Source organism: Lepisosteus platostomus, chromosome 26, assembly GCF_059453375.1.
Source record: "Lepisosteus platostomus isolate fLepPlt1 chromosome 26, fLepPlt1.hap1, whole genome shotgun sequence".
NCBI classification, from domain to species: Eukaryota; Metazoa; Chordata; class Actinopteri; order Semionotiformes; family Lepisosteidae; genus Lepisosteus; species Lepisosteus platostomus.
In genome coordinates, this window is record NC_142636.1 from 13734858 (window position 1) to 13755246 (window position 20389).

The 20389-nt window shown below is 46.5% G+C and overlaps 3 protein-coding genes across 3 annotated transcripts; 1 reads left to right on the forward strand and 2 right to left on the reverse strand.

The window, feature by feature from the left end:
• Positions 1 to 388: 388 nt before the first annotated feature.
• Positions 389 to 7100, reverse strand: LOC148640259 (phospholipase A2 inhibitor NAI-like). Its single transcript, XM_088621416.1, has 5 exons — positions 6964 to 7100; positions 4264 to 4371; positions 3258 to 3404; positions 2465 to 2575; positions 389 to 1933 (listed from the first exon to the last, which is right to left on the reverse strand). Exons 1-5 carry the CDS (start codon positions 7010 to 7012, stop codon positions 1731 to 1733), a joined length of 618 nt encoding a protein of 205 aa, XP_088477542.1. The 5' UTR covers positions 7013 to 7100; the 3' UTR covers positions 389 to 1730.
• A 3334-nt stretch (positions 7101 to 10434) lies between these two features.
• LOC148640260 (zona pellucida sperm-binding protein 3-like) lies at positions 10435 to 11635 on the forward strand. Its single transcript, XM_088621610.1, has 6 exons — positions 10435 to 10470; positions 10548 to 10665; positions 10866 to 10966; positions 11044 to 11117; positions 11290 to 11406; positions 11574 to 11635. The coding sequence occupies exons 2-6, from the start codon at positions 10552 to 10554 to the stop codon at positions 11633 to 11635; spliced, it is 468 nt and encodes a 155-aa protein (XP_088477736.1). The 5' UTR covers positions 10435 to 10470; positions 10548 to 10551.
• Positions 11636 to 12463: 828 nt separating this feature from the next.
• Positions 12464 to 19186, reverse strand: LOC148640261 (phospholipase A2 inhibitor and Ly6/PLAUR domain-containing protein-like). Its single transcript, XM_088621415.1, has 5 exons — positions 19097 to 19186; positions 16353 to 16460; positions 15350 to 15496; positions 14557 to 14667; positions 12464 to 14025 (listed from the first exon to the last, which is right to left on the reverse strand). The coding sequence occupies exons 1-5, from the start codon at positions 19143 to 19145 to the stop codon at positions 13823 to 13825; spliced, it is 618 nt and encodes a 205-aa protein (XP_088477541.1). The 5' UTR covers positions 19146 to 19186; the 3' UTR covers positions 12464 to 13822.
• Positions 19187 to 20389: the final 1203 nt, after the last annotated feature.

Below are 20389 nucleotides of genomic sequence, written 5' to 3' on the forward strand. Positions count from 1 at the left end.
CAGAATTGCTGCTCACTCACTGGTACCAGAGGGCTGGAGGAACTGTAGTGGAACTGGTCTTATTGGCTCTCCTCTTCACGTGTGTAGGAAGGACTGTTATAATATGTGAAACACTAGATGGCAGCAGTCCCCAGTTATTTGAAGTGTCTTTTCAGAAGTTATCTAGTGGGGTAAGGGATGTTGGCTGAAACAAGGGTGGCGTACATGAAGTGATTGTGAACTGACTACTTGAATGATATCTCCCCTGTCTGGTGAAATGATGGTTCTGGTTGAAGACTCATCTTACCCTGTGTCTCACTGGGGCTTCGCTGTGGAGAGCTCTGAGCTGTGCTTTTGTTAATGGAATTGTGTTCCTTTCTCTTCTACACACAGGACAAACTCAAGACAATTACTTTTCACTGGGGAGTGTTTAATGCATTCAGCAGATAAAACAGTGCAAAGACTACCTCTTGTGAAAGTCAAATCCTAAGATCTACACCTGTGAATTATTTCATTGGCATACTTACATTGCAGATCAGAGCCCTTTATTAATTTGATTTTTGACAATATCTTAAGCTTAATCAATATGCCTGTTACCTGAATAAGGTTTGAGTAGCTGCTAATTTCTGAATGATTTAAAACTTTTTTTACTAAAAACAAATTACTAAAACTTTTAAATATCCTCAAGCCTGTGCAATTGCAATCAAAGTGGTAACAAAAATGTACATGCATAAAAAGCATCCTCTTCTTAAACACTGCTTGCATAGGAAAAGAATTTGAGACATTCTCTCATATCACATAACACAAGTACAACTGTCATTCCTGAGATCATAACTGACTCTTGTCCCGTGTGAAGTGAAAATGTACAGTACAATCACCCATGAGGATCAGCATCAAAACTATTCAGTATGATCAGTTCTCTGATATGAATTCTCCATAATGAATTAATTGAATATAGTGGGGCTGTTAAATGACAACTTGAGCTTTAATAAAGCTGATCAGCATACACCTGTACCTCTTCTTCAGAATGGAATTTGTTCCCAGAAACCCTTTTGTTAGGTGAAAATTTGCAAAAAGAAAAACCTATTTCCAACATATCTTATGGGGAAAATTTACAATTTGTTCCAGACTCCAAAAATGTCTCCCCTGCTTTTACGGTTTTCACCAAAAAATGATAAAAGAAGCAATTAACATTCGTACTGTGGTTTGTGTTTTTAGTAATAAAAAAATGCTTACCTAGTTAGATATCATAAATCATACCTTATAAAGTACTGAACAGTAACCACTTTCATTTGCTCTCACAGTTTTCATTTTCTCAACCTCTTTAGGGTCCATGATAAAGTCTAAACGTAGCGAAAGTCTAAAGCCCAAAACTAGCGTCATGAGGTGGACTCTGGTAAAAGGAGGTGCAGGTGTACTGCGGAGGCATCGCTCAGTGTCACTAGGGGAGGCAGGAGCCGTTGCCAGTGTGAGCTGGGAGATCGTACATCTTCACCTCACTGTGAGAGAATGAGCTTTCCTGGGATTCAGTGATGGCGAAGAGTCCCTGCAGCAGGAATGATGTGGCACACAGGTAAGGTCTATGCTGGAAGTCAGATGATTGTCAAAAACTTGCCTGAAACACCCTCAATCAACGATTTCACATCCCAAGACACAAAATACAAAGCAGGACACCCCAGGGGACAGGCCGCTCCTCCAGTGTGCGGGAGGTGGGGAGAGTCCTGTCAGGAGGCACGTTGGCGTGTCGGAGCTCAGAAGAGGAACCTGACTGAGGCGAGAGGCAGCAGCAGGAGGAAGATGTTCTGCGCAACACGCTTGGCGCTGTTGCACAGGTTCCCCTGACAGCAGCTGTACCCCACACCGAGGTACTGGGACAGCTGCTCACTGCCCTCTCCAATACAGGCGTTCCTGCTGACACATCCCTTCAGGACAAACTTCTGGAACATAACCTTTACTGAAACCAAAGCAGAGAGATTCCTTCAAGAAACAGCACTGAAAGCGCACGAGACATCGCACCCTGACCCGTCTGAAACTCCCCTTCAGAGCCTTTATCTGCTCAGGAGCGTCTTGGCTTGACTGAGCCAGGTCTGCACCTCAGTGACAAGTCCGTGAGTTCAGGGCAGACAGGTAACCTCCCAGCACATCTCAGCCTGGAGGAAACTGCTGGGAACGCTAGCAGGGTCAGCAGGCAGCAATCCACTGTACCACAAGGATGTTGTTGGGTTGTAAGTTTTAGGGCCTAGATAGGCATTAGGATTTGATTAACATTTCTGTTTTAACAAAGCCAGTTTTCTGAAGATGTGTTTGATACCAGGGAAAGCTCTCTCTACCCAAAGGAAATTGTTGCAAAGGGCTGGCCTCTGCTCTAAACTCATCTACGCCCTGTGAGTACCTGTGTATCTATTTCGTGATGGAGGGTGCTGCATGTTGTTTTCTCTCTTTAACAGGTTATTCCAGCTTAATGAGATACAGAACATGAGCTCACCAGTTTTTTTTATGCAGTGGTCTTCAATCCCCAGACACTGTAGAGTCTTGGTGCAATCGTGTCCATCACAGGTGAAACACTCCAGCCCATTGGGGGTGCTGTTTCCATAGGCTACAATGACACACATTGAGACAAACCCCATTACAAGTACAAGACAGATCAGACCAGGGGAGAGGAGCTATTGACACCTGTGACTAGAGATGCAGCTCAGTCTGTCAGCAGCTCCTCTTGCAGTGCAGGTTGAGTCCGAAAGCCCAGAAAGTAGAGTGGATTCTGGGAGATTAGCCTGTGTGGTTCACTGGGCTGGCAGTCAGAGCACTGCAGAAATGTCAGTTCTCACCCTGAGTCTTGTGTGTTAGGATGCAAACTGTAGTGGTAAATCTAGATGCCTATAATTTGTCTAACTAATCAAATTGGTGTAAAATATATTTTGTGCACAATGTGGAATTTATTTCTGTCTCCTCTGTATGACTTTGTTTCATATTTGAACAGCATTGGAATCAGTTTCAAAATGAGCACAAGGGCAGCTCCAGAGAATTAGCTCATTCTTCTGTATGAATTCATAGGCCTGAAGTTCTGTTCACAGGCTGGCTGCCTTTACACATCGTATAGAGATCTGACTGCAGTTTCCTATTATTGTCACAGCATGAAGACTCAGTTCCTCAAGCACAGTCACTCAGATTCACCCAGGTGGAGTCAAGGGTGTGCACGATCACACAACCACACTCACTCACTCGTGGCCTCTGGCCCTCTCTCTGTGTGTCTGCGCACAGATCGCGTCTGCCGGCGTTACCTGGGGGAGCTACAGTGTTGCAGAGATCAATGCTGCAGCATGTCATCTTGAAGGTCGTTCTTGCAGTTCCATAGTTGACCGACACAGATTCTCTACAGCCTTCAGGTTTTAAACATCCCCTCTCAGTCATATTTTCTGTTTTTCCCCCTGCAAGAAATACCATCATCAGAAAATTAGTCTTCAAATTTTATTTTAATCCTATAATCTGATTTGTTTTCCTTTGTTTCCTTGTCTTGGTACAATCACTGAATTTGAAGATGATCATGTTATATATAATGTATGAGCTGGAAGTGCAAACTGAGAACAGGAGCTTCTTTACACTACGTGTTGTGGGAGTATGGAACAAGCTGCTCAGCCATGCTGTTGAAGCCAATACCCTGGTTTCTGTATGAGATCCCTGGGTCAGTTATCTACTGACAATCACATGGGCTACATGAAATCAAGCCCATGACTTCCCCGTGAATGACTTCCACTCATGAGTAACCTTTATGCGATTATTTGTAGATATTATATACTATATGTAAACATTTCTGGATTGAAACCTTCAATTTTCTGCTCTAAGTACAGTGTTTCCCATGATTCCCTGTCTACGTTCAATAAAATGTACATTTTGGAAGTGTTTAAAACGTTTGTCAGCAATGCAGTGGAATAGAGCAATACGAATATAGAGTTCAATTACATCTTCATCAAAAGACTTTTTGCTTTCAGTTCTAAAGTTGACGCAGAAGTCAACAGTGTTAATTACACAAGGAGACTGTAAATTGCAGTAATTTCATATCGCCAGCGTGACTCCCGGGTCCTTTGTGTATTTCGTTGCCTCCACGGTAGTCATGAACGTGGTTATGATATTCATAGTCTTTTATTGCTCTGCAAACTGCTTGTGGCGCTTTGTAGTCACACTAACCTTCGCTATAAACGTAATCAAACGTCGTCCACCGTGGTTGAAAAGAAAACTTGACCCGTATGGGTATCGTCAGTGATTTATGGGTATCGTGAAGTGACTTACCTGTGGTGACTTGTGTGGTTTTCGCACCACACATGGTTTTTGAATCCTGACACTGTGTTGGTGTGTCCACTGAGCCCACTACGGATACGAGACATCTGAGAGATGCCACTGTGGAGAAAATAAAGAAAAAAACTAAACATCTTGACGTCAAGACATCATACCTAGAATACATGAAGTATGAATCGAGAGCAGTGGAACGACATTTTGTTTTTGACATAAAAAGTCACGAGTTTTAAAAGAGTAAAGAGTTACGTTTTCCTCATTGCCACTAGTTGCCACGGTGAGTGTTTTGTTCTCCATGGCAACCCCTCTCCGCTGTGACGGGGCTGGAACATGAAACGTCACCGTTCCGCAAGGTGTTCTGGGTGATTCCCTGCTGCGGCATCACAGCTCGTGCGCAGATCTAGACACGGGACAGCCGCGCCCTCGCAGGCGTGGTCGGGAACGCGCACAGGGAGGGTGGGAGTACTGGGACGCGGCCGCTGGGTCTTTAATCTAAAGTCCTTTACATTTGCCAGCAGCCACATCACCCTGCAACTCACACCTGGCAACCCACTGAAGATAAGCAGGTGTGAGCCTGGTCAGTACCTGGATGGGAGACTCCTGGGAAAAACTAAGGCTGCTGCTGGGAGAGGTGTTAGTGGGGCCAGCAGGGGGCGCTCACCCTGCGGTCCATATGGGTCCTAATTCCCCAGTATAGTGACGGGGACACTATACTGTAAAAAAGCGCCATCCTTCGGATGAGACGTAAAACCGAGGCCCTGACTCTCTGTGGTCATTAAAAATCCCAGGGCGTTTCTCGAAAAGAGTAGGGGTGTAACCCCGGCGTCCTGGCCAGATTTCCCATTGGCCCTTACCAATCATGGCCTCCTAATAATCCCCTTCTATAAAAAAAAATGGCTTCATCACTCTGCTCTCCTCCCCAGTGAGAGCTGGTGTGTGGGGAGCGGACTGGCGCATCATCCAGGTGGGGCTGCACACTGGTGGGGGTGGAGGGGATCCCCATGACCTGTAAAGCGCTTTGAGTGGAGTGTCCAGAAAAGCGCTATATAAGTGTAAGCTATTATTATTATTATTATTATTATTATTATTTGTTCCGGTTCTTGCAGCGGGCTGTGTTAACTGGAGGAAATCGGGTACAAATACCGTGTTAACTGGAGGAAAATCTCTTAAAAATGTGTTAACTGGAGGAAATCGGGTACAAATACCGTGTTAACTGGAGGAAAATCTCTTAAAAATGTGTTAACTGGAGGAAATCGGGTGAAAATGCAGCAGCGTCTTATGTGGGATTCGAATCCACGACCTCATAGCGATAAAAGTCCCAAATCCCACCCACTCGTCCAGGCTCATTGTACAGCCGGCCCTCCGCTAAACATCCTTAGTTCTCTATTTCAATAGAGGCTCTTCTGAGGGTGTGACCGTCCTGCGAAACCGGGTCTCCGGCGTCACGCAACAGAGACACAGCCGGCTGAGCTGAAGGACACTTTTCTTCTCCTGGGTCAAATATAATATTCATTCCGCAGCTCGATTTGGACGGAACTAAAAATCTGATGCGCGCAGGACTGGCCCAGTGAAAGAGTCATTTTCTGCATCACCAGCCTCTGACACCAGTTTTTCTTATTCTGCTCAAACGCTTCAGATTTTCAGAACTTTCACAGCACAGATGTTCCGGACGTCCGAGAACGGGTCGGTACTTTTCAAAAGAAAAAACATGAAGTCGATTGAAAACAGATCATCTCTGTATGGAAGCCCGTTTCCGCCAGGGAGTAAAAAAAAACTCGCTACGGTATCTCAGAATTCCGACTTAGTAAGTCAGAATTCCGACTTTATATCTCACATTTGCGACTTCGAAATAGCCCACATTTCATTGTCATTTTGTTATTGTAACGGATTCGGGTTCTAGGGCTTGTGCCTTCTTTTTTAAGCAAAAAAGGACATACAATGGAAATACGTAAAAAGTATGTTTCAGCTTTTATAATTGTGAATTCCTCTGGATGTGAAGTGCCTATTTCTGTATCTTATTTCATATTCTGTCTCCGTAAATAAAAACTATTTTTAAAAAGCCCACCGTGCACTATTCCATCCGGGTACTATGGAAGCCTCCCTGGAGAAATGGGATTCTATTAAAATGGGTGTAATTCATTTGATTTTTATCAGGGCGCTGTACAAGACAAGTCCTCAGGCTTATAGATCCCATGATCCTGTACGATTCATGAAAATAGTGCATCGGAACGGCCGACATACAGGTTGTACGATCTGGTTGCAGTGCGGTGACGGCACCGCCCTCCCCTGCGCATTACAGGGATGCTGGCCGCCGGGGCTGAAGAAAGTCTAAAGAAAGTGTCCTTTAGCTCAGCTGGCAAGACCCGGGTTCGAGCCAATGCAGCGAGGCACGAAGTAGGGTGGGAACCCGCATCCGTTACAGTAACAAAAGGACAGACGGTGAAATGTGGGCTGTTTCGAAGTCGCAAATGTGAGATATAAAGTCGGAATTCTGATTTACTAAGTCGCAATTCTGAGTTACTAAGTCGGAAATCTGAGATACCATAGCGCGTTTTTGTTTTACTCCCTGGCGGAAACGGGTGATTTCTGAAAAAAAATTGTCTGCAAGATCAAAATAGAACTTTAAACCACGGTCACACGCACCCGTTCACACAGCTCCCCGCTACTGGTGGCTGTGGTTCGGACAAGAGCTCCTACCTGTGGAAAACAGCGCGAGGGCGACACCGAGAGCCACGAGCAGCTTCATCTTGCGAGTCTGAGGGAGGAGGAGTGGGGTTGGGGCGCGCGAAGGGTCTTATATACGCCCCGAGTCGCGGGGTCGGAAATTCAAACAGGTGTGTGAGCATCGATTCCTGGAGAATCGAAACTTGAAGGTCCCAAACGGCGCTGCTTAATGAGGAAGCTGTTATTTCCTTATGAGCAATGAGTTATTACTCTCGGGGTCAGGGTGGGGTGCGCGGCCCGGGACGCCTGGAACTGGTGACTGTCCTGCTCCTGTCCGGAGTACAGCGGAGGGACAGGCGGGAGGCCCCGAAGGAGAAGGAGACTTTCTACAATTCCTGCCAACTATTCGGGTGTATCTTTCTTACCGTATTAGACGGCTGTAACCAAATGTTGTCAGCCCAGTGTTGGTGTGGAAGATGCAATCATCTACATGCTGCAAAGGGCCTACTCACACCTGGACAAGGCTGGCAGCACTGTGAGAATGGCGTTTTTCAACTTCAATTCACCTATATTGTCATTAAACTTACACAGGTGCACAGTATAGTGAAAAGTGTTTCTCAATAGTCACTCAGGTGCAGTATATAAATAGGACAGAAGATAAGACAATAGACAGTTACACAATAGCAATAACAGTAACATGTAATAACATAACATAAATAACATGTAATCAAGTAATCAAAACTGTGCAAAATTCCACTAACAGAGAAAATTTAACAGGACAAAAACAGTGCAAGGTGCCTCCAGTGCCTTCAACACCCTCCAGCCCTTACTGCTAGGAAGGAAGCTGGGGGAGATGCAAGTGGGTGCATCCATGATCTCATGGATCACTGTGTCTGAGGGGCAGACCTGTGAGACTGCAGAACTGTGTGTCTGAACAGGCAGTGAGTAACACAGGGGCTCCTCAGGGGACAGATCTTTCTCTGTTCCTCTTCACCCTCTCTACTTCGGACTTACAATACACTTCAAAGTCGTGCCACCTGCAGAAGTTCTGAGACGACTCTGCAATTGTGGGATGTATCAAGGGTGGGCAGGAGGAGGAGTACAGAGGACTGGTCAGCAGCTTTGTGGAGTGGTGTGGGGGAGAACCACCTGCAATTGACTGTGGCAAAGACGAAGGAGCTGGTGACAGATTTCAGGAGGAAAAGGGTCCAACCTACTGCTGTCTACATCCATGGGAATGGCGTGGAGATAGTGGACTCATACAAGTACCTGTGAGTGCACATTGACGATAGACTGGAATGGTCTAAGAACACCGAGGCCAACTACAAGAAGGGTCAGAGCCTACCTTACTTCTTGAGGAGGCTCAGGTACTTCAATGTGTGTAGTAAGATGCTACATATGTTCTATCAGTCGGTGGTGGAGAGCGCCATTTTCTCCGTGGTGGTGTGCTGGGGCTCTGGGATTAGAGCAGGGGATGCTAACAGGCTGAACAAGCTCATCAGAAGAACAAGCTCTGTCATTGGGTCTGACCTGGACCCCCTGGAGGTAGTGGCTGAGAGGAGAATGGTGTCCAAACTAGAGGCCATCATGGACAACGTCTCCCATCCCCTCTATGACAGGGCTTGTGGGAATGAAGAGCACGTTCAGCAATAGGCTGATCCATCCACTGTGCGACAGGGAGCGCTACAGGAGGTCATTCTTGCCTTCTGCCATAAGACTGTACAACACATCCACTGTGTGTCTGGGCAGAGGCGACATTGACAGTGACCTGTTTCTGGACTGAACAGTGAACTCTCTGCTTACATCTGGCTTTTCCCGTTTACAACTGTTTTGGGGGCAAATATGCCAGGGACGTGTGCAATATATTTATATTGATAATGTGGAATACAACTTTTTGTGTACGTATCTGGTATGTTCTTTGTATATTCTGGACTGTGAGTAACTCTTCTGAGTGCACTTCTCACTGACTGTACTGACTGTATTGTATTGTCGTATTATTGTATCATTTTGTTACACTGTGCTGTGTTGACTGTGTTAATCTGCTGTTGCACTGCAATTTCCCTCATGAAGTATCCATCCAATAAGTGCGATTTTTCTGTTTGGCTGACTTTGTTGGCTTTGCTGTGCTATCTTCAAAACTGAAAAAGAACTGTACGTGCTTGTCTGCCATCTCTCATCTCACAGAGCTAAAGAAGAGACGTATTACAAGTAAGAGCACGTGTATCAGCGATGACCTGTCCAGCACACCCATATTTAGCCAGATTCAGGCTCCTTGTGCCTGTCACCTCTCTTATGCTCTTACTTGGCCTGACCTGAGCTTCTTCCAGTAATTGTTTCACATTCTGAGAACCTGACACCAGCTCGCGTACTTGTTTCTCTTTTCACTACACTTTCAGTCATCTGCCGACTCTTGTGTTCAACCACATACAGGCCGTGCTGTCAGCAAAACTCCAAGTCTCAGTAACAGCTCTGACCACAGTGAAAGTGAAATGGAACTGTGTGCACATGTTTGTCTCCCACCTCTCATCTCACAGAGCTTCACATTAGGGACTGTACGTGGCCTTATGACACCAGTATAGACCACTGTAAATGCTGACCCAGTGACCACCTACTGGTTCGGCTCTCATCTCCACACCATGCAGCTCAAGGGCAGCTCAGCTCAGCTGTTCCCAGGCTGCAGACACTCTCTTCCACACTGAGGAAGCTTGAAGGCTCTTTGTAGGCTGCCATGACACAGAGGTCACAGCCACCTTCCAGCAGATACAGAGCTCCACAGGATCACTCACGTCTCCTGTCAGCAGGTATGAGAGTGGCTCTCACTCAGGAATGCCCCCAGTCCCAAATCAATAGGGTGTTCCTCAAGACTCCAGACGCCATCTCTTCTACACCATGTGAGTACGGACAGACTCTCGCTTTGTGAGTAAATGTCAGGATTCGTCCTAAGTACTCTCAGAGTATCACCTCTCTCTGCCAGGTGCCTGGGCTGGATAGTTTAACTACCATGCAAGCGCTTGAAGTGCCCCCTTTCTTCTTTCTGTGGTTGTACAGGTCAAGCTGTACAGTGGGACGTCAAGGGAGGGCAGTCATGTAGATTAGGTCTTTCTATCGGTGGAGCAGCATGGTGTTAGAGTTCTGCTTCTCATCAGAGGGCCTGGGAAGAGTGTCGAGACTGAAGGGACCACAGGCAGAGCAAGCTCCTGGTGGATTGCAGAGGAAAACCTGCTTCAGACCTAACACTGGGACAAAATGACACCATCCAGCAAGACACTTACCTAGAGCATAAGAATTCTGTCTAAATTGCGCGGAATTCCTCCCCTGAGGTCAGATACACACGGGAAAGTGTTCAGGCGGCTTCACGGAGTCCCGCCTCAGACTGGAAGCAGATTCTAATGAGATGCCAAGAACAATCCGGGTCTCTGTGTGTAACTGATTGTGTTGATGGAGCGGTAGTGTGACCAGGTGTGTGGTAGCAGGTCCTGCCAGTATAAAAACCAAGTTTTTATACTCCCAGCCCCGTTTCCCCGTGATCGACAACTTGGGGTACGGCCCCTTCTGGGAGTTGAGGTGGGCAGGAGCCCAGAGAGCCTGCAGGAGTTCATCCTTGTCCTTGTCCCCAGGTGCATGGTGGACAGCAAGGCAGACGGCTGCCTGTCCAGGTTTGTCCCCTCCAAGCAGAAGGATGTGCTCCGCTTCACGATTGATGCCTTCCTCTCCCAGAAGAAGCTGTCCAGGAAGGTACTGCCCTCTCAAAGGCTGCTCAGCCTTCCTGCTCCACTGATCCACGGTCTGCTTTCACATCCATGATCTAGATGTGAACCAGACTGTGGTGGCTGTAGTGCCTAGAGCTGCCAGCTTGACTTCACTGCTGGCAGAAGGTCCTTCTCTGTGCCTGTATTGGCCTTGATCCCTGAATGCTGTGACCTTCCCTCTTGCAGCATGAAGTGACTGAGCTGTACATGCACTGTGTCATGGCTGTGGCTCCTGCTAAAGCAACACCAGGGACCAAGTCCTGCACCTACAACAGGGAGGCTAAGAGGTACTTCTGCAAGGAGCCTGCTGAGGGTGCTCTGGGACATGCCAGGTGGAGGCCTCACCTGTCCTCCTCTCCTCCAGGTGGGAGGAGCTGTATGGTGACCATGAGGTCTGTACCTGCTGTGAGTCCAGGTGTGCTGGCAGCCAGGATGAAGGTGGGTCTGGTTCTTTACTTCCTTGTGGATACAGGTCTGCCCAAGAGACAGCCATGCTTGGACAACTGAGGAATGATCCCACCCTGGGAAAAGGGGCTGTTTAGATGAGTAGCATCCCTGTGGGTCTCCAGCTGTAGCAGATCCCTCACTGGTGGGTGCTGCTTGTCCACAGGTACCAGGAGCCTGGTGACCAGCAGTCGGGTGGCTGTGGCACCAGTAGAGGGTCCTCTGGGTGTGGAAGCTGACTGGACTGAGGATGAGGAGGGAGACCTCCTGAAAGAGCCCTTTTGTTGTTTTTCTTCACATTTCGCTGATGCTCTGCTCACTCCATGTTTAACCTGTCACTGCAGAGCTGCTCCAGGTTTCTGTGGTGTTGAGCCATCTGAGGGTTCATGGCTGACCCCTGGAATGGGACACTTCTCCTTAGCAGAGTCCTCAAACCTCCCCCTTTTTCAGCTGGTGGGGAGCCTGGAGTAGTAAGTGGGGTGGTGTACCCTAGCATAAGCACTAGGGAATGAGGAGACAGAAGTTTGGATTTTTATTGGGGATGAATAATATGCTTTGTAATAATGGAAAGCACAAAAAGGTGACAATATGTTCTCCCACTTGCAGTGATGGTTATTTGAGAGCTGTGGGTGGGGGAGGGTTCATAAGGCCAAAACCTTTAGGCAAAGAATTAAGCCACATGCTTGACTTGGTAGTCAACCTGATTTCTGAATATGTCTTTCTGCCCTTATTCACTGAATGTAAAATAAGTGTGGGTTTTGGGGGAACATGACTGAATTGCATGAATAATACAACACCATGTTAACACCATTGTAGCTTTTGCTATTGCTTTCATTTAAAGTATTGATTTGAGAGCATTTAACCTCCAACTGGAGCCACTTCTTTACACAGAGGGTGGTGGGAGTCTGGAGCAAGCTACCCAGCCTTGCTGCTACTCTGGCTTCTTGCACAGAATTGCTGCTCCTCCACTGGTACCAGAGGGCTGGAGGAACTGTAGTGGAACTGGTCTTATTGTCTCTCCTCTTCAGCTGTGTAGGAAGGACTGTTATATGTGAAACACTAGATGGCAGCAGTCCCCAGTTATTTGAAGTGTCTTTTCAGAAGTTATCTAGTGGGGTAAGGGATGTTGGCTGAAACAAGGGTGGCGTACATGAAGTGATTGTGAACTGACTACTCAAATGATATCTCCCCTGTCTGGTGAAATGATGGTTCTGGTTGAAGACTCATCTTACCCTGTGTCTCACTGGGGCTTCGGTGTGGAGAGCTCTGGGCTGTGCTTTTGTTAATGGAATTGTGTTCCTTTCTCTTCTACACACACACAAAGGACAAACTCAAGACAATTACTTTTCACTGGGGAGTGTTTAATGCATTCAGCAGATAAAACAGTGCAAAGACTACCTCTTGTGAAAGTCAAATCCTAAGATCTACTCCTGTGAATTATTTCATTTCATTGGCATACTTACATTGCAGATCAGAGCCCTTTATTGATTTGATTTTTGACAATATCTTAAGCTTAATCAATATGCCTGTTACCTGAATAAGGTTTGAGTAGCTACTAACTTCTGAATGATTTAAAACTTTTTTACTAAAAAAAAATTACTAAAACTTTTAAATATCCCCAAGCCTGTGCAATTGCAATCAAAGTGGTAACAAAAATGTACATGCATAAAAAGCATCCTCTTTTTAAACACTGCTTGCATAGGAAAAGAATTTGAGACATTTTCTCTCATATCACATAACACAAGTACAACTGTCATTCCTGAGATCATAACTGACTCTTGTCCCGTGTGAAGTGAAAATGTACAGTACAATCACCCATGAGGATCAGCATCAAAACTATTAAGTATGATCAGTTCTCTGATATGAATTCTCCATAATGAATTAATTGAATATAGTGGGGCTGTTAAATGACAACTTGAGCTTTAATAAAGCTGATCAGCATACACCTGTACCTCTTTTTCTGAGTGGAATTTGTTCCCAGAAACCCTTTTGTTAGGTGAAAATTTGCAAAAAGAAAAACTTATTTCCATCATATCTTATGGGGAAATTTTACAATTTGTTCCAGACTCCAAAAATGTCTCCCCTGCTTTTACGGTTTTCACCAAAAAATGATAAAAGAAGCAATTAACATTCGTACTGTGGTTTGTGTTTTTAGTAATAAAAAAATGCTTACCTAGTTAGATATCATAAATCATACCTTATAAAGTACTGAACAGTAACCACTTTCATTTGCTCTCACAGGTTTCATTTTCTCAACCTCTTTAGGGTCCATGATAAAGTCTAAACGTAGCGAAAGTCTAAAGCCCAAAACTAGCGCACAACTAGCGTCATGAGGTGGACTCTGGTAAAAGGAGGTGCAGGTGTACTGCGGAGGCATCGCTCAGTGTCACTAGGGGAGGCAGGAGCCGTTGCCAGTGTGAGCTGGGAGATCGTACATCTTCACCTCACTGTGGGAGAATGAGCTTTCCTGGGATTCAGTGATGGCGAAGAGTCCCTGCAGCAGGAATGATCTGGCACACAGGTAAGGTCTAAGCTGTAAGTCAGATGATTGTCAAACACTTGCCTGAAACACCCCCAATCAACGATTTCACATCCCAAGACACAAAATACAAAGCAGGACACCCCAGGGGACAGGCCGCTCCTCCAGTGTGCGGCAGGTGGGGAGAGTCCTGTCAGGAGGCACGTTGGCGTGTCGGAGCTCAGAAGAGGAACCTGACGGAGGCGAGAGGCAGCAGCAGGAGGAAGATGTTCTGCGCGACACGCTTGGCGGTGTTGCACAGGTTCCCCTGACAGCAGCTGAACCCCACACCGAGGTACTTGGGCAGCTGCTCACTGCCCTGTGCAACACAGGCGTTCTTGCTGACACATCCCTTCAGGACAAACTTGTAGAACCTAAACTTTACTGAAACCAAAGCAGAGAGATTCCTTCAAGAAACAGCACTGAAAGCGCACGAGACATCGCACCCTGACCCGTCTGAAACTCCACTTCAGAGCCTTTATCTGCTCAGGAGCGTCTTGGCTTGACTGAGCCAGGTCTGCACCTCAGTGACAAGTCCGTGAGTTCAGGGCAGACAGGTACCCTCCCAGCACATCTCAGCCTGGAGGAAACTGCTGGGAACGCCAGCAGGGTCAGCAGGCAGCAATCCACTGTACCACAAGGATGTTGTTGGGTTGTAAGTTTTAGGGCCTAGATAGGCATTAGGATTTTATTAACATTTCTGTTTTAACAAAGCCAGTTTTCTGAAGATGTGTTTGATACCAGGGAAAGCTCTCTCTACCCAAAGGAAATTGTCGCCAAGGGCTGGCCTCTGCTCTAAACTCATCTACGCCCTGTGAGTACCTGTGTATCTATTCCGTGATGGAGGGTGCTGCATGTTGTTTTCTCTCTTTAACAGGTTATTCTAGCTTCATGAGATACAGAACATGAGCTCACCAGTGGTTTTTATGCAGCGGTCTTCAGCCCCCACACACTGTAGAGTCTTGGTGCAATCCTGTCTTTCACAAGTGAAACACTCCAGCCCATTGGGGGTGCTGTTTCCATAGGCTACAATGACACACATTGAGACAAACCCCATTACAAGTACAAGAGACAGATCAGACCTGGGGAGAGGAGCTATTGACACCTGTGACTAGAGATGCAGCTCAGTCTGTCAGCAGCTCCTCTTGCAGTGCAGGTTGAGTCCAAAAGCCCAGAAAGTAGAGTGGATTCTGGGAGATTAGGCTGTGTGGTTCACTGGGCTGGCAGTCAGAGCAGTGCAGAAATGTCAGTTCTCACCCTGAGTCTTGTGTGTTAGGATGCAGTGTAGTGGTAAATCTAGATGCCTACAATTTGTCTAACTAATCAAATAGGTGTAAAATATATTTTGTGCACAATGTGGAATTTATTTCTGCCTCCTCTGTATGACTTTGTTTCATATTTGAACAGCATTGGAATCAGTTTCAAAATGAGCACAAGGGCAGCTCCAGACAATTAGCTCATTCTTCTGTATGAATTCACAGGCCTGAAGTTCTGTTCACAGGCTGGCTGCCTTTACACATCGTATAGAGATCTGACTGCAGTTTCCTATTATTGTCACAGCATGAAGACTCAGTTCCTCAAGCAGAGTCACTCAGATTCACCCAGGTGGAGTCAAGGGTGTGCACGATCACACAACCACACTCACTCACACGTGGCCTCTGGCCCTCTCGCTGTGTGTCTGCGCACAGATCGCGTCTGCCGGCGTTACCTGGGGGAGTTACAGTGTTGCAGAGATCAGTGCTGCAGCATGTCGAGTTGACGGTCGTTCTTACAGTTCCATAGTTGACCGACACAGATTCTCTACAGTCTTGAGGTTTTAAACATCCCCTCTCAGTCATATCTTCTGTTTTTCCCCCTGCAAGAAATACCATCATCAGAAAATTATTCTTTAAATTTTATTTTAATCCTATAATCTGATTTGTTTTCCTTTGTTTCCCTGTCTTGGTACAATCACTGAATTTGAAGATGATCATGTTATATATAATGTATGAGCTGGAAGTGCGAACTGAGAACAGGAGCTTCTTTACACTATGTGTTGTGGGAGTATGGAACAAGCTGCTCAGCCATGCTGTTGAAGCAAATACCCTGGTTTCTGTAAGAGATCCCTGGGTAAGTTATCTACTGACAATTACATGGGCTACATTAAATCAAGCCCATGACTTCCCCACGAATGACTTCCACTCATGAGTAACCTTTATGCGATTATTTGTAGATATTTATATACTATATGTAAACATTTCTGGATTGAAAAATTCAATTTTCTGCTCTAAGTACAGTGTTTCCCATGACTCCCTGTCTACGTTCAATAAAATGTTCATTTTGGAAGTGTTTAAAACGTTTGTCAGCAATGCAGTGGAATAGAGCAATACGAATATAGAGTTCAATTACATCTTCATCAAAAGACTTTTTGCTTTCAGTTCTAAAGTTGACGCAGAAGTCAACAGTGTTAATTACACAAGGAGACTGTAAATTGCAGTAATTTCATATCGCCAGCGTGACTCCCGGGTCCTTTGTGTATTTCGTTACCTCCATGTCATGAACGTGGTTATGATATTCATAGTCTTTTATTGCTCTGCAAACTGCTTGTGGCGCTTTGTAGTCACACTAACCTTCGCTATAAACGTAATCAAACGTCGTCCACCGTGGTTGAAAAGAAAACTTGACCCGTATGGGTATCGTCAGTGATTTATGGGTATCGTGAAGTGACTTACCTGTGGTGACTCGTACGGTTTCCGCAGCACACGTGGGTTCTGAATCCTGACACTGTTCTTGTGTCTCCGGTGAGCCGTATGCGGATTTGAAACATTCGAGAGATGCCACTGTGGAGAAAATAAATTAAAAAACTAAACATCTTGACGTCAAAACATCATACCTAGAAGACATAAATTGTGAATCGAGAGCAGTGGAACGACATTTTGTTTTTGACATAAAAAGTCACGAGGTTTAAAAGAGTAGAAAGTTACGTTTTCCTCATTGCCACTAGTTGCCACGGTGAGTGTTTTGTTCTCCATGGCAACCCCTCTCCGCTGTGACGGGGCTGGAACATGAAACGTCACCGTTCCGCAAGGTGTTCTGGGTGATTCCCTGCTGCGGCATCACAGAGGGGCGCTTCGGGCGCGCTCGTGCGCAGATCTAGACACGGGACAGCCGCGCCCTCGCAGGCGTGGTCGGGAACGCGCACAGGGAGGGTGGGAGTACTGGGACGCGGCCGCTGGGTCTTTAATCTAAAGTTCTTTACATTTGCCAGCAGCCACATCACCCTGCAACTCACACCTGGCAGCCCATTGATGCTCAGCAGGTGTGAGCCTGGTCAGTACCTGGATGGGAGACCTCCTGGGAAAAACTAAGGCTGCTGCTGGGAGAGGTGTTAGTGGGGCCAGCAGGGTGTTAGTGTTAGAGAGGTGTTAGTGGGGCCAGCAGGGGGTGCTCACCCTGCGGTCCATGTGGGTCCTAATGCCCCAGTATAGTGACGGGGACACTATACTGTAAACAGGCGCCGTCCTTTGGATGAGACGTAAAACCGAGGTCCTGGCTCTGTGGTCATTAAAAATCCCAGGGATGTAGGGGTGTAACCCCGGCGTCCTGGCCAGATTTCCCATTGGCCCTTACCAATCATGGCCTCCTAATAATCCCCTTCTATAAAAAAAAATGGCTTCATCACTCTGCTCTTCTCCCCACTGAGAGCTGGTGTGTGGGGAGCGGACTGGCGCATCATCCAGGTGGGGCTGCACACTGCTGGGGGTGGAGGGGATCCCCATGACCTGTAAAGAGCTCTGAGTGGAGTGTCCAGAAAAGCGCTATATAAGTGTAAGCAATTATTATTATTATTTGTTCCGGTTCTTGCAGCGGGCTGTGTTAACTGGAGGAAATCGGGTACAAATACCGTGTTAACTGGAGGAAATCGGGTGAAAATGCAGCAGCGATGTCTTATGTGGGATTCGAATCCACGACCTCATAGCGATAAAAGTCCCAAATCCCACCCACTCGTCCAGGCTCATTGTACAGCCGGCCCTCCGCTAAACATCCTTAGTTCTCTATTTCAATAGAGGCTCTTCTGAGGTTGTGACCGTCCTGCGAAACCGGGTCTCCGGCGTCACGCAACAGAGACACAGCCGGCTGAGCTGAAGGACACTTTTCTTCTCCTGGGTCAAATATAATATTCATTCCGCAGCTCGATTTGGACGGAACTAAAAATCTGATGCGCGCAGGACTGATGCAGGTGATGCAGGAGTCATTTTCTGCATCACCAGCCTCTGACACCAGTTTTTCTTATTCTGCTCAAACGCTTCAGATTTTCAGAACTTTCACAGCACAGATGTTCCGGACGTCCGAGAACGGGTCGGTACTTTTCAAAAGAAAAAACATGAAGTCGATTGAAAACAGATCATCTCTGTATGGAAGCCCGTTTCCGCCAGGGAGTAAAAAAAAACTCGCTACGGTATCTCAGAATTCCGACTTAGTAAGTCAGAATTCCGACTTTATATCTCACATTTGCGACTTCGAAATAGCCCACATTTCATTGTCATTTTGTTATTGTAACGGATTCGGGTTCTAGGGCTTGTGCCTTCTTTTTTAAGCAAAAAAGGACATACAATGGAAATACGTAAAAAGTATGTTTCAGCTTTTATAATTGTGAATTCCTCTGGATGTGAAGTGCCTATTTCTGTATCTTATTTCATATTCTGTCTCCGTAAATAAAAACTATTTTTAAAAAGCCCACCGTGCACTATTCCATCCGGGTACTATGGAAGCCTCCCTGGAGAAATGGGATTCTATTAAAATGGGTGTAATTCATTTGATTTTTATCAGGGCGCTGTACAAGACAAGTCCTCAGGCTTATAGATCCCATGATCCTGTACGATTCATGAAAATAGTGCATCGGAACGGCCGACATACAGGTTGTACGATCTGGTTGCAGTGCGGTGACGGCACCGCCCTCCCCTGCGCATTACAGGGATGCTGGCCGCCGGGGCTGAAGAAAGTCTAAAGAAAGTGTCCTTTAGCTCAGCTGGCAAGACCCGGGTTCGAGCCCATGCAGCGAGGCACGAAGTAGGGTGGGAACCCGCATCCGTTACAGTAACAAAAGGACAGACAGTGAAATGTGGGCTGTTTCGAAGTCGCAAATGTGAGATATAAAGTCGGAATTCTGACTTACTAGGTCGCAATTCTGAGTTACTAAGTCGGAATTCTGAGATACCATAGCGCGTTTTTGTTTTACTCCCTGGCGGAAACGGGCTTGCATATCTCTGCACTGTTACAAAATCGATTATTTCTTTGACTGTGCATGGTTACTTCTGTTTTTGTATAAACGAATGGCGATGAGTCTATAAAAAACGGGTGATTTCTGAAAAAAAATTGTCTGCAAGATCAAAATAGAACTTTAAACCACGGTCACACGCACCCGTTCACACAGCTCCCCGCTACTGGTGGCTGTGGTTCGGACAAGAGCTCCTACCTGTGGAAAACAGCGCGAGGGCGACACCGAGAGCCACGAGCAGCTTCATCTTGCGAGTCTGAGGGAGGAGGAGTGGGGTGGGGCGCGCGAAGGGTCTTATATACGCCCCGAGTCGCGGGGTCGGAAATTCAAACAGGTGTGTGAGCATCGATTCCTGGAGAATCGAAACTTGAAGGTCCCAAACGGCGCTGCTTAACGAGGAAGCTGTTATTTCCTTATGGGCAATGAGTTATTACTCTCGGGGTCAGGGTGGGGTGCGCGGCCCGGGACGCCTGGAACTGGTGACTGTCCTGCTCCTGTCCGGAGTACCGCGGAGGGACAGGCGGGAGGCCCCGAAGGAGAAGGAGACTTTCTACAATTCCTGCCAACTATTCGGGTGTATCTTTCTTACCGTATTAGACGGCTGTAACCAAATGTTGTCAGCCCAGTGTTGGTGTGGAAGATGCAATCATCTACATGCTGCAAAGGGCCTACTCACACCTGGACAAGGCTGGCAGCACTGTGAGAATGGCGTTTTTCAACTTCAATTCACCTATATTGTCATTAAACTTACACAGGTGCACAGTATAGTGAAAAGTGTTTCTCATTAGTCACTCAGGTGCAGTATATAAATAGGACAGAAGATAAGACAATAGACAGTTACACAATAGCAATAACAGTAACATGTAATAACATAACATAAATAACATGTAATCAAGTAATCAAAACTGTGCAAAATTCCGCTAACAGAAAATTTAACAGGACAAAAACAGTGCAAGGTGCCTCCAGTGCCTTCAACACCCTCCAGCCCTTACTGCTAGGAAGGAAGCTGGGGGAGATGCAAGTGGGTGCATCCATGATCTCATGGATCACTGTGTCTGACGGGCAGACCTGTGAGACTGCAGAACTGTGTGTCTGAACAGGCAGTGAGTAACACAGGGGCTCCTCAGGGGACAGATCTTTCTCTGTTCCTCTTCACCCTCTCTACTTCGGACTTACAATACACTTCAAAGTCGTGCCACCTGCAGAAGTTCTCAGACGACTCTGCAATTGTGGGATGTATCAAGGGTGGGCAGGAGGAGGAGTACAGAGGACTGGTCAGCAGCTTTGTGGAGTGGTGTGGGGGAGAACCACCTGCAATTGAATGTGGCAAAGACGAAGGAGCTGGTGACAGATTTCAGGAGGAAAAGGGTCCAACCTACTCCTGTCTACATCCATGGGAGTGGCGTGGAGATAGTGGACTCATACAAGTACCTGTGAGTGCACATTGACGATAGACTGGAATGGTCTAAGAATACCGAGGCCAACTACAAG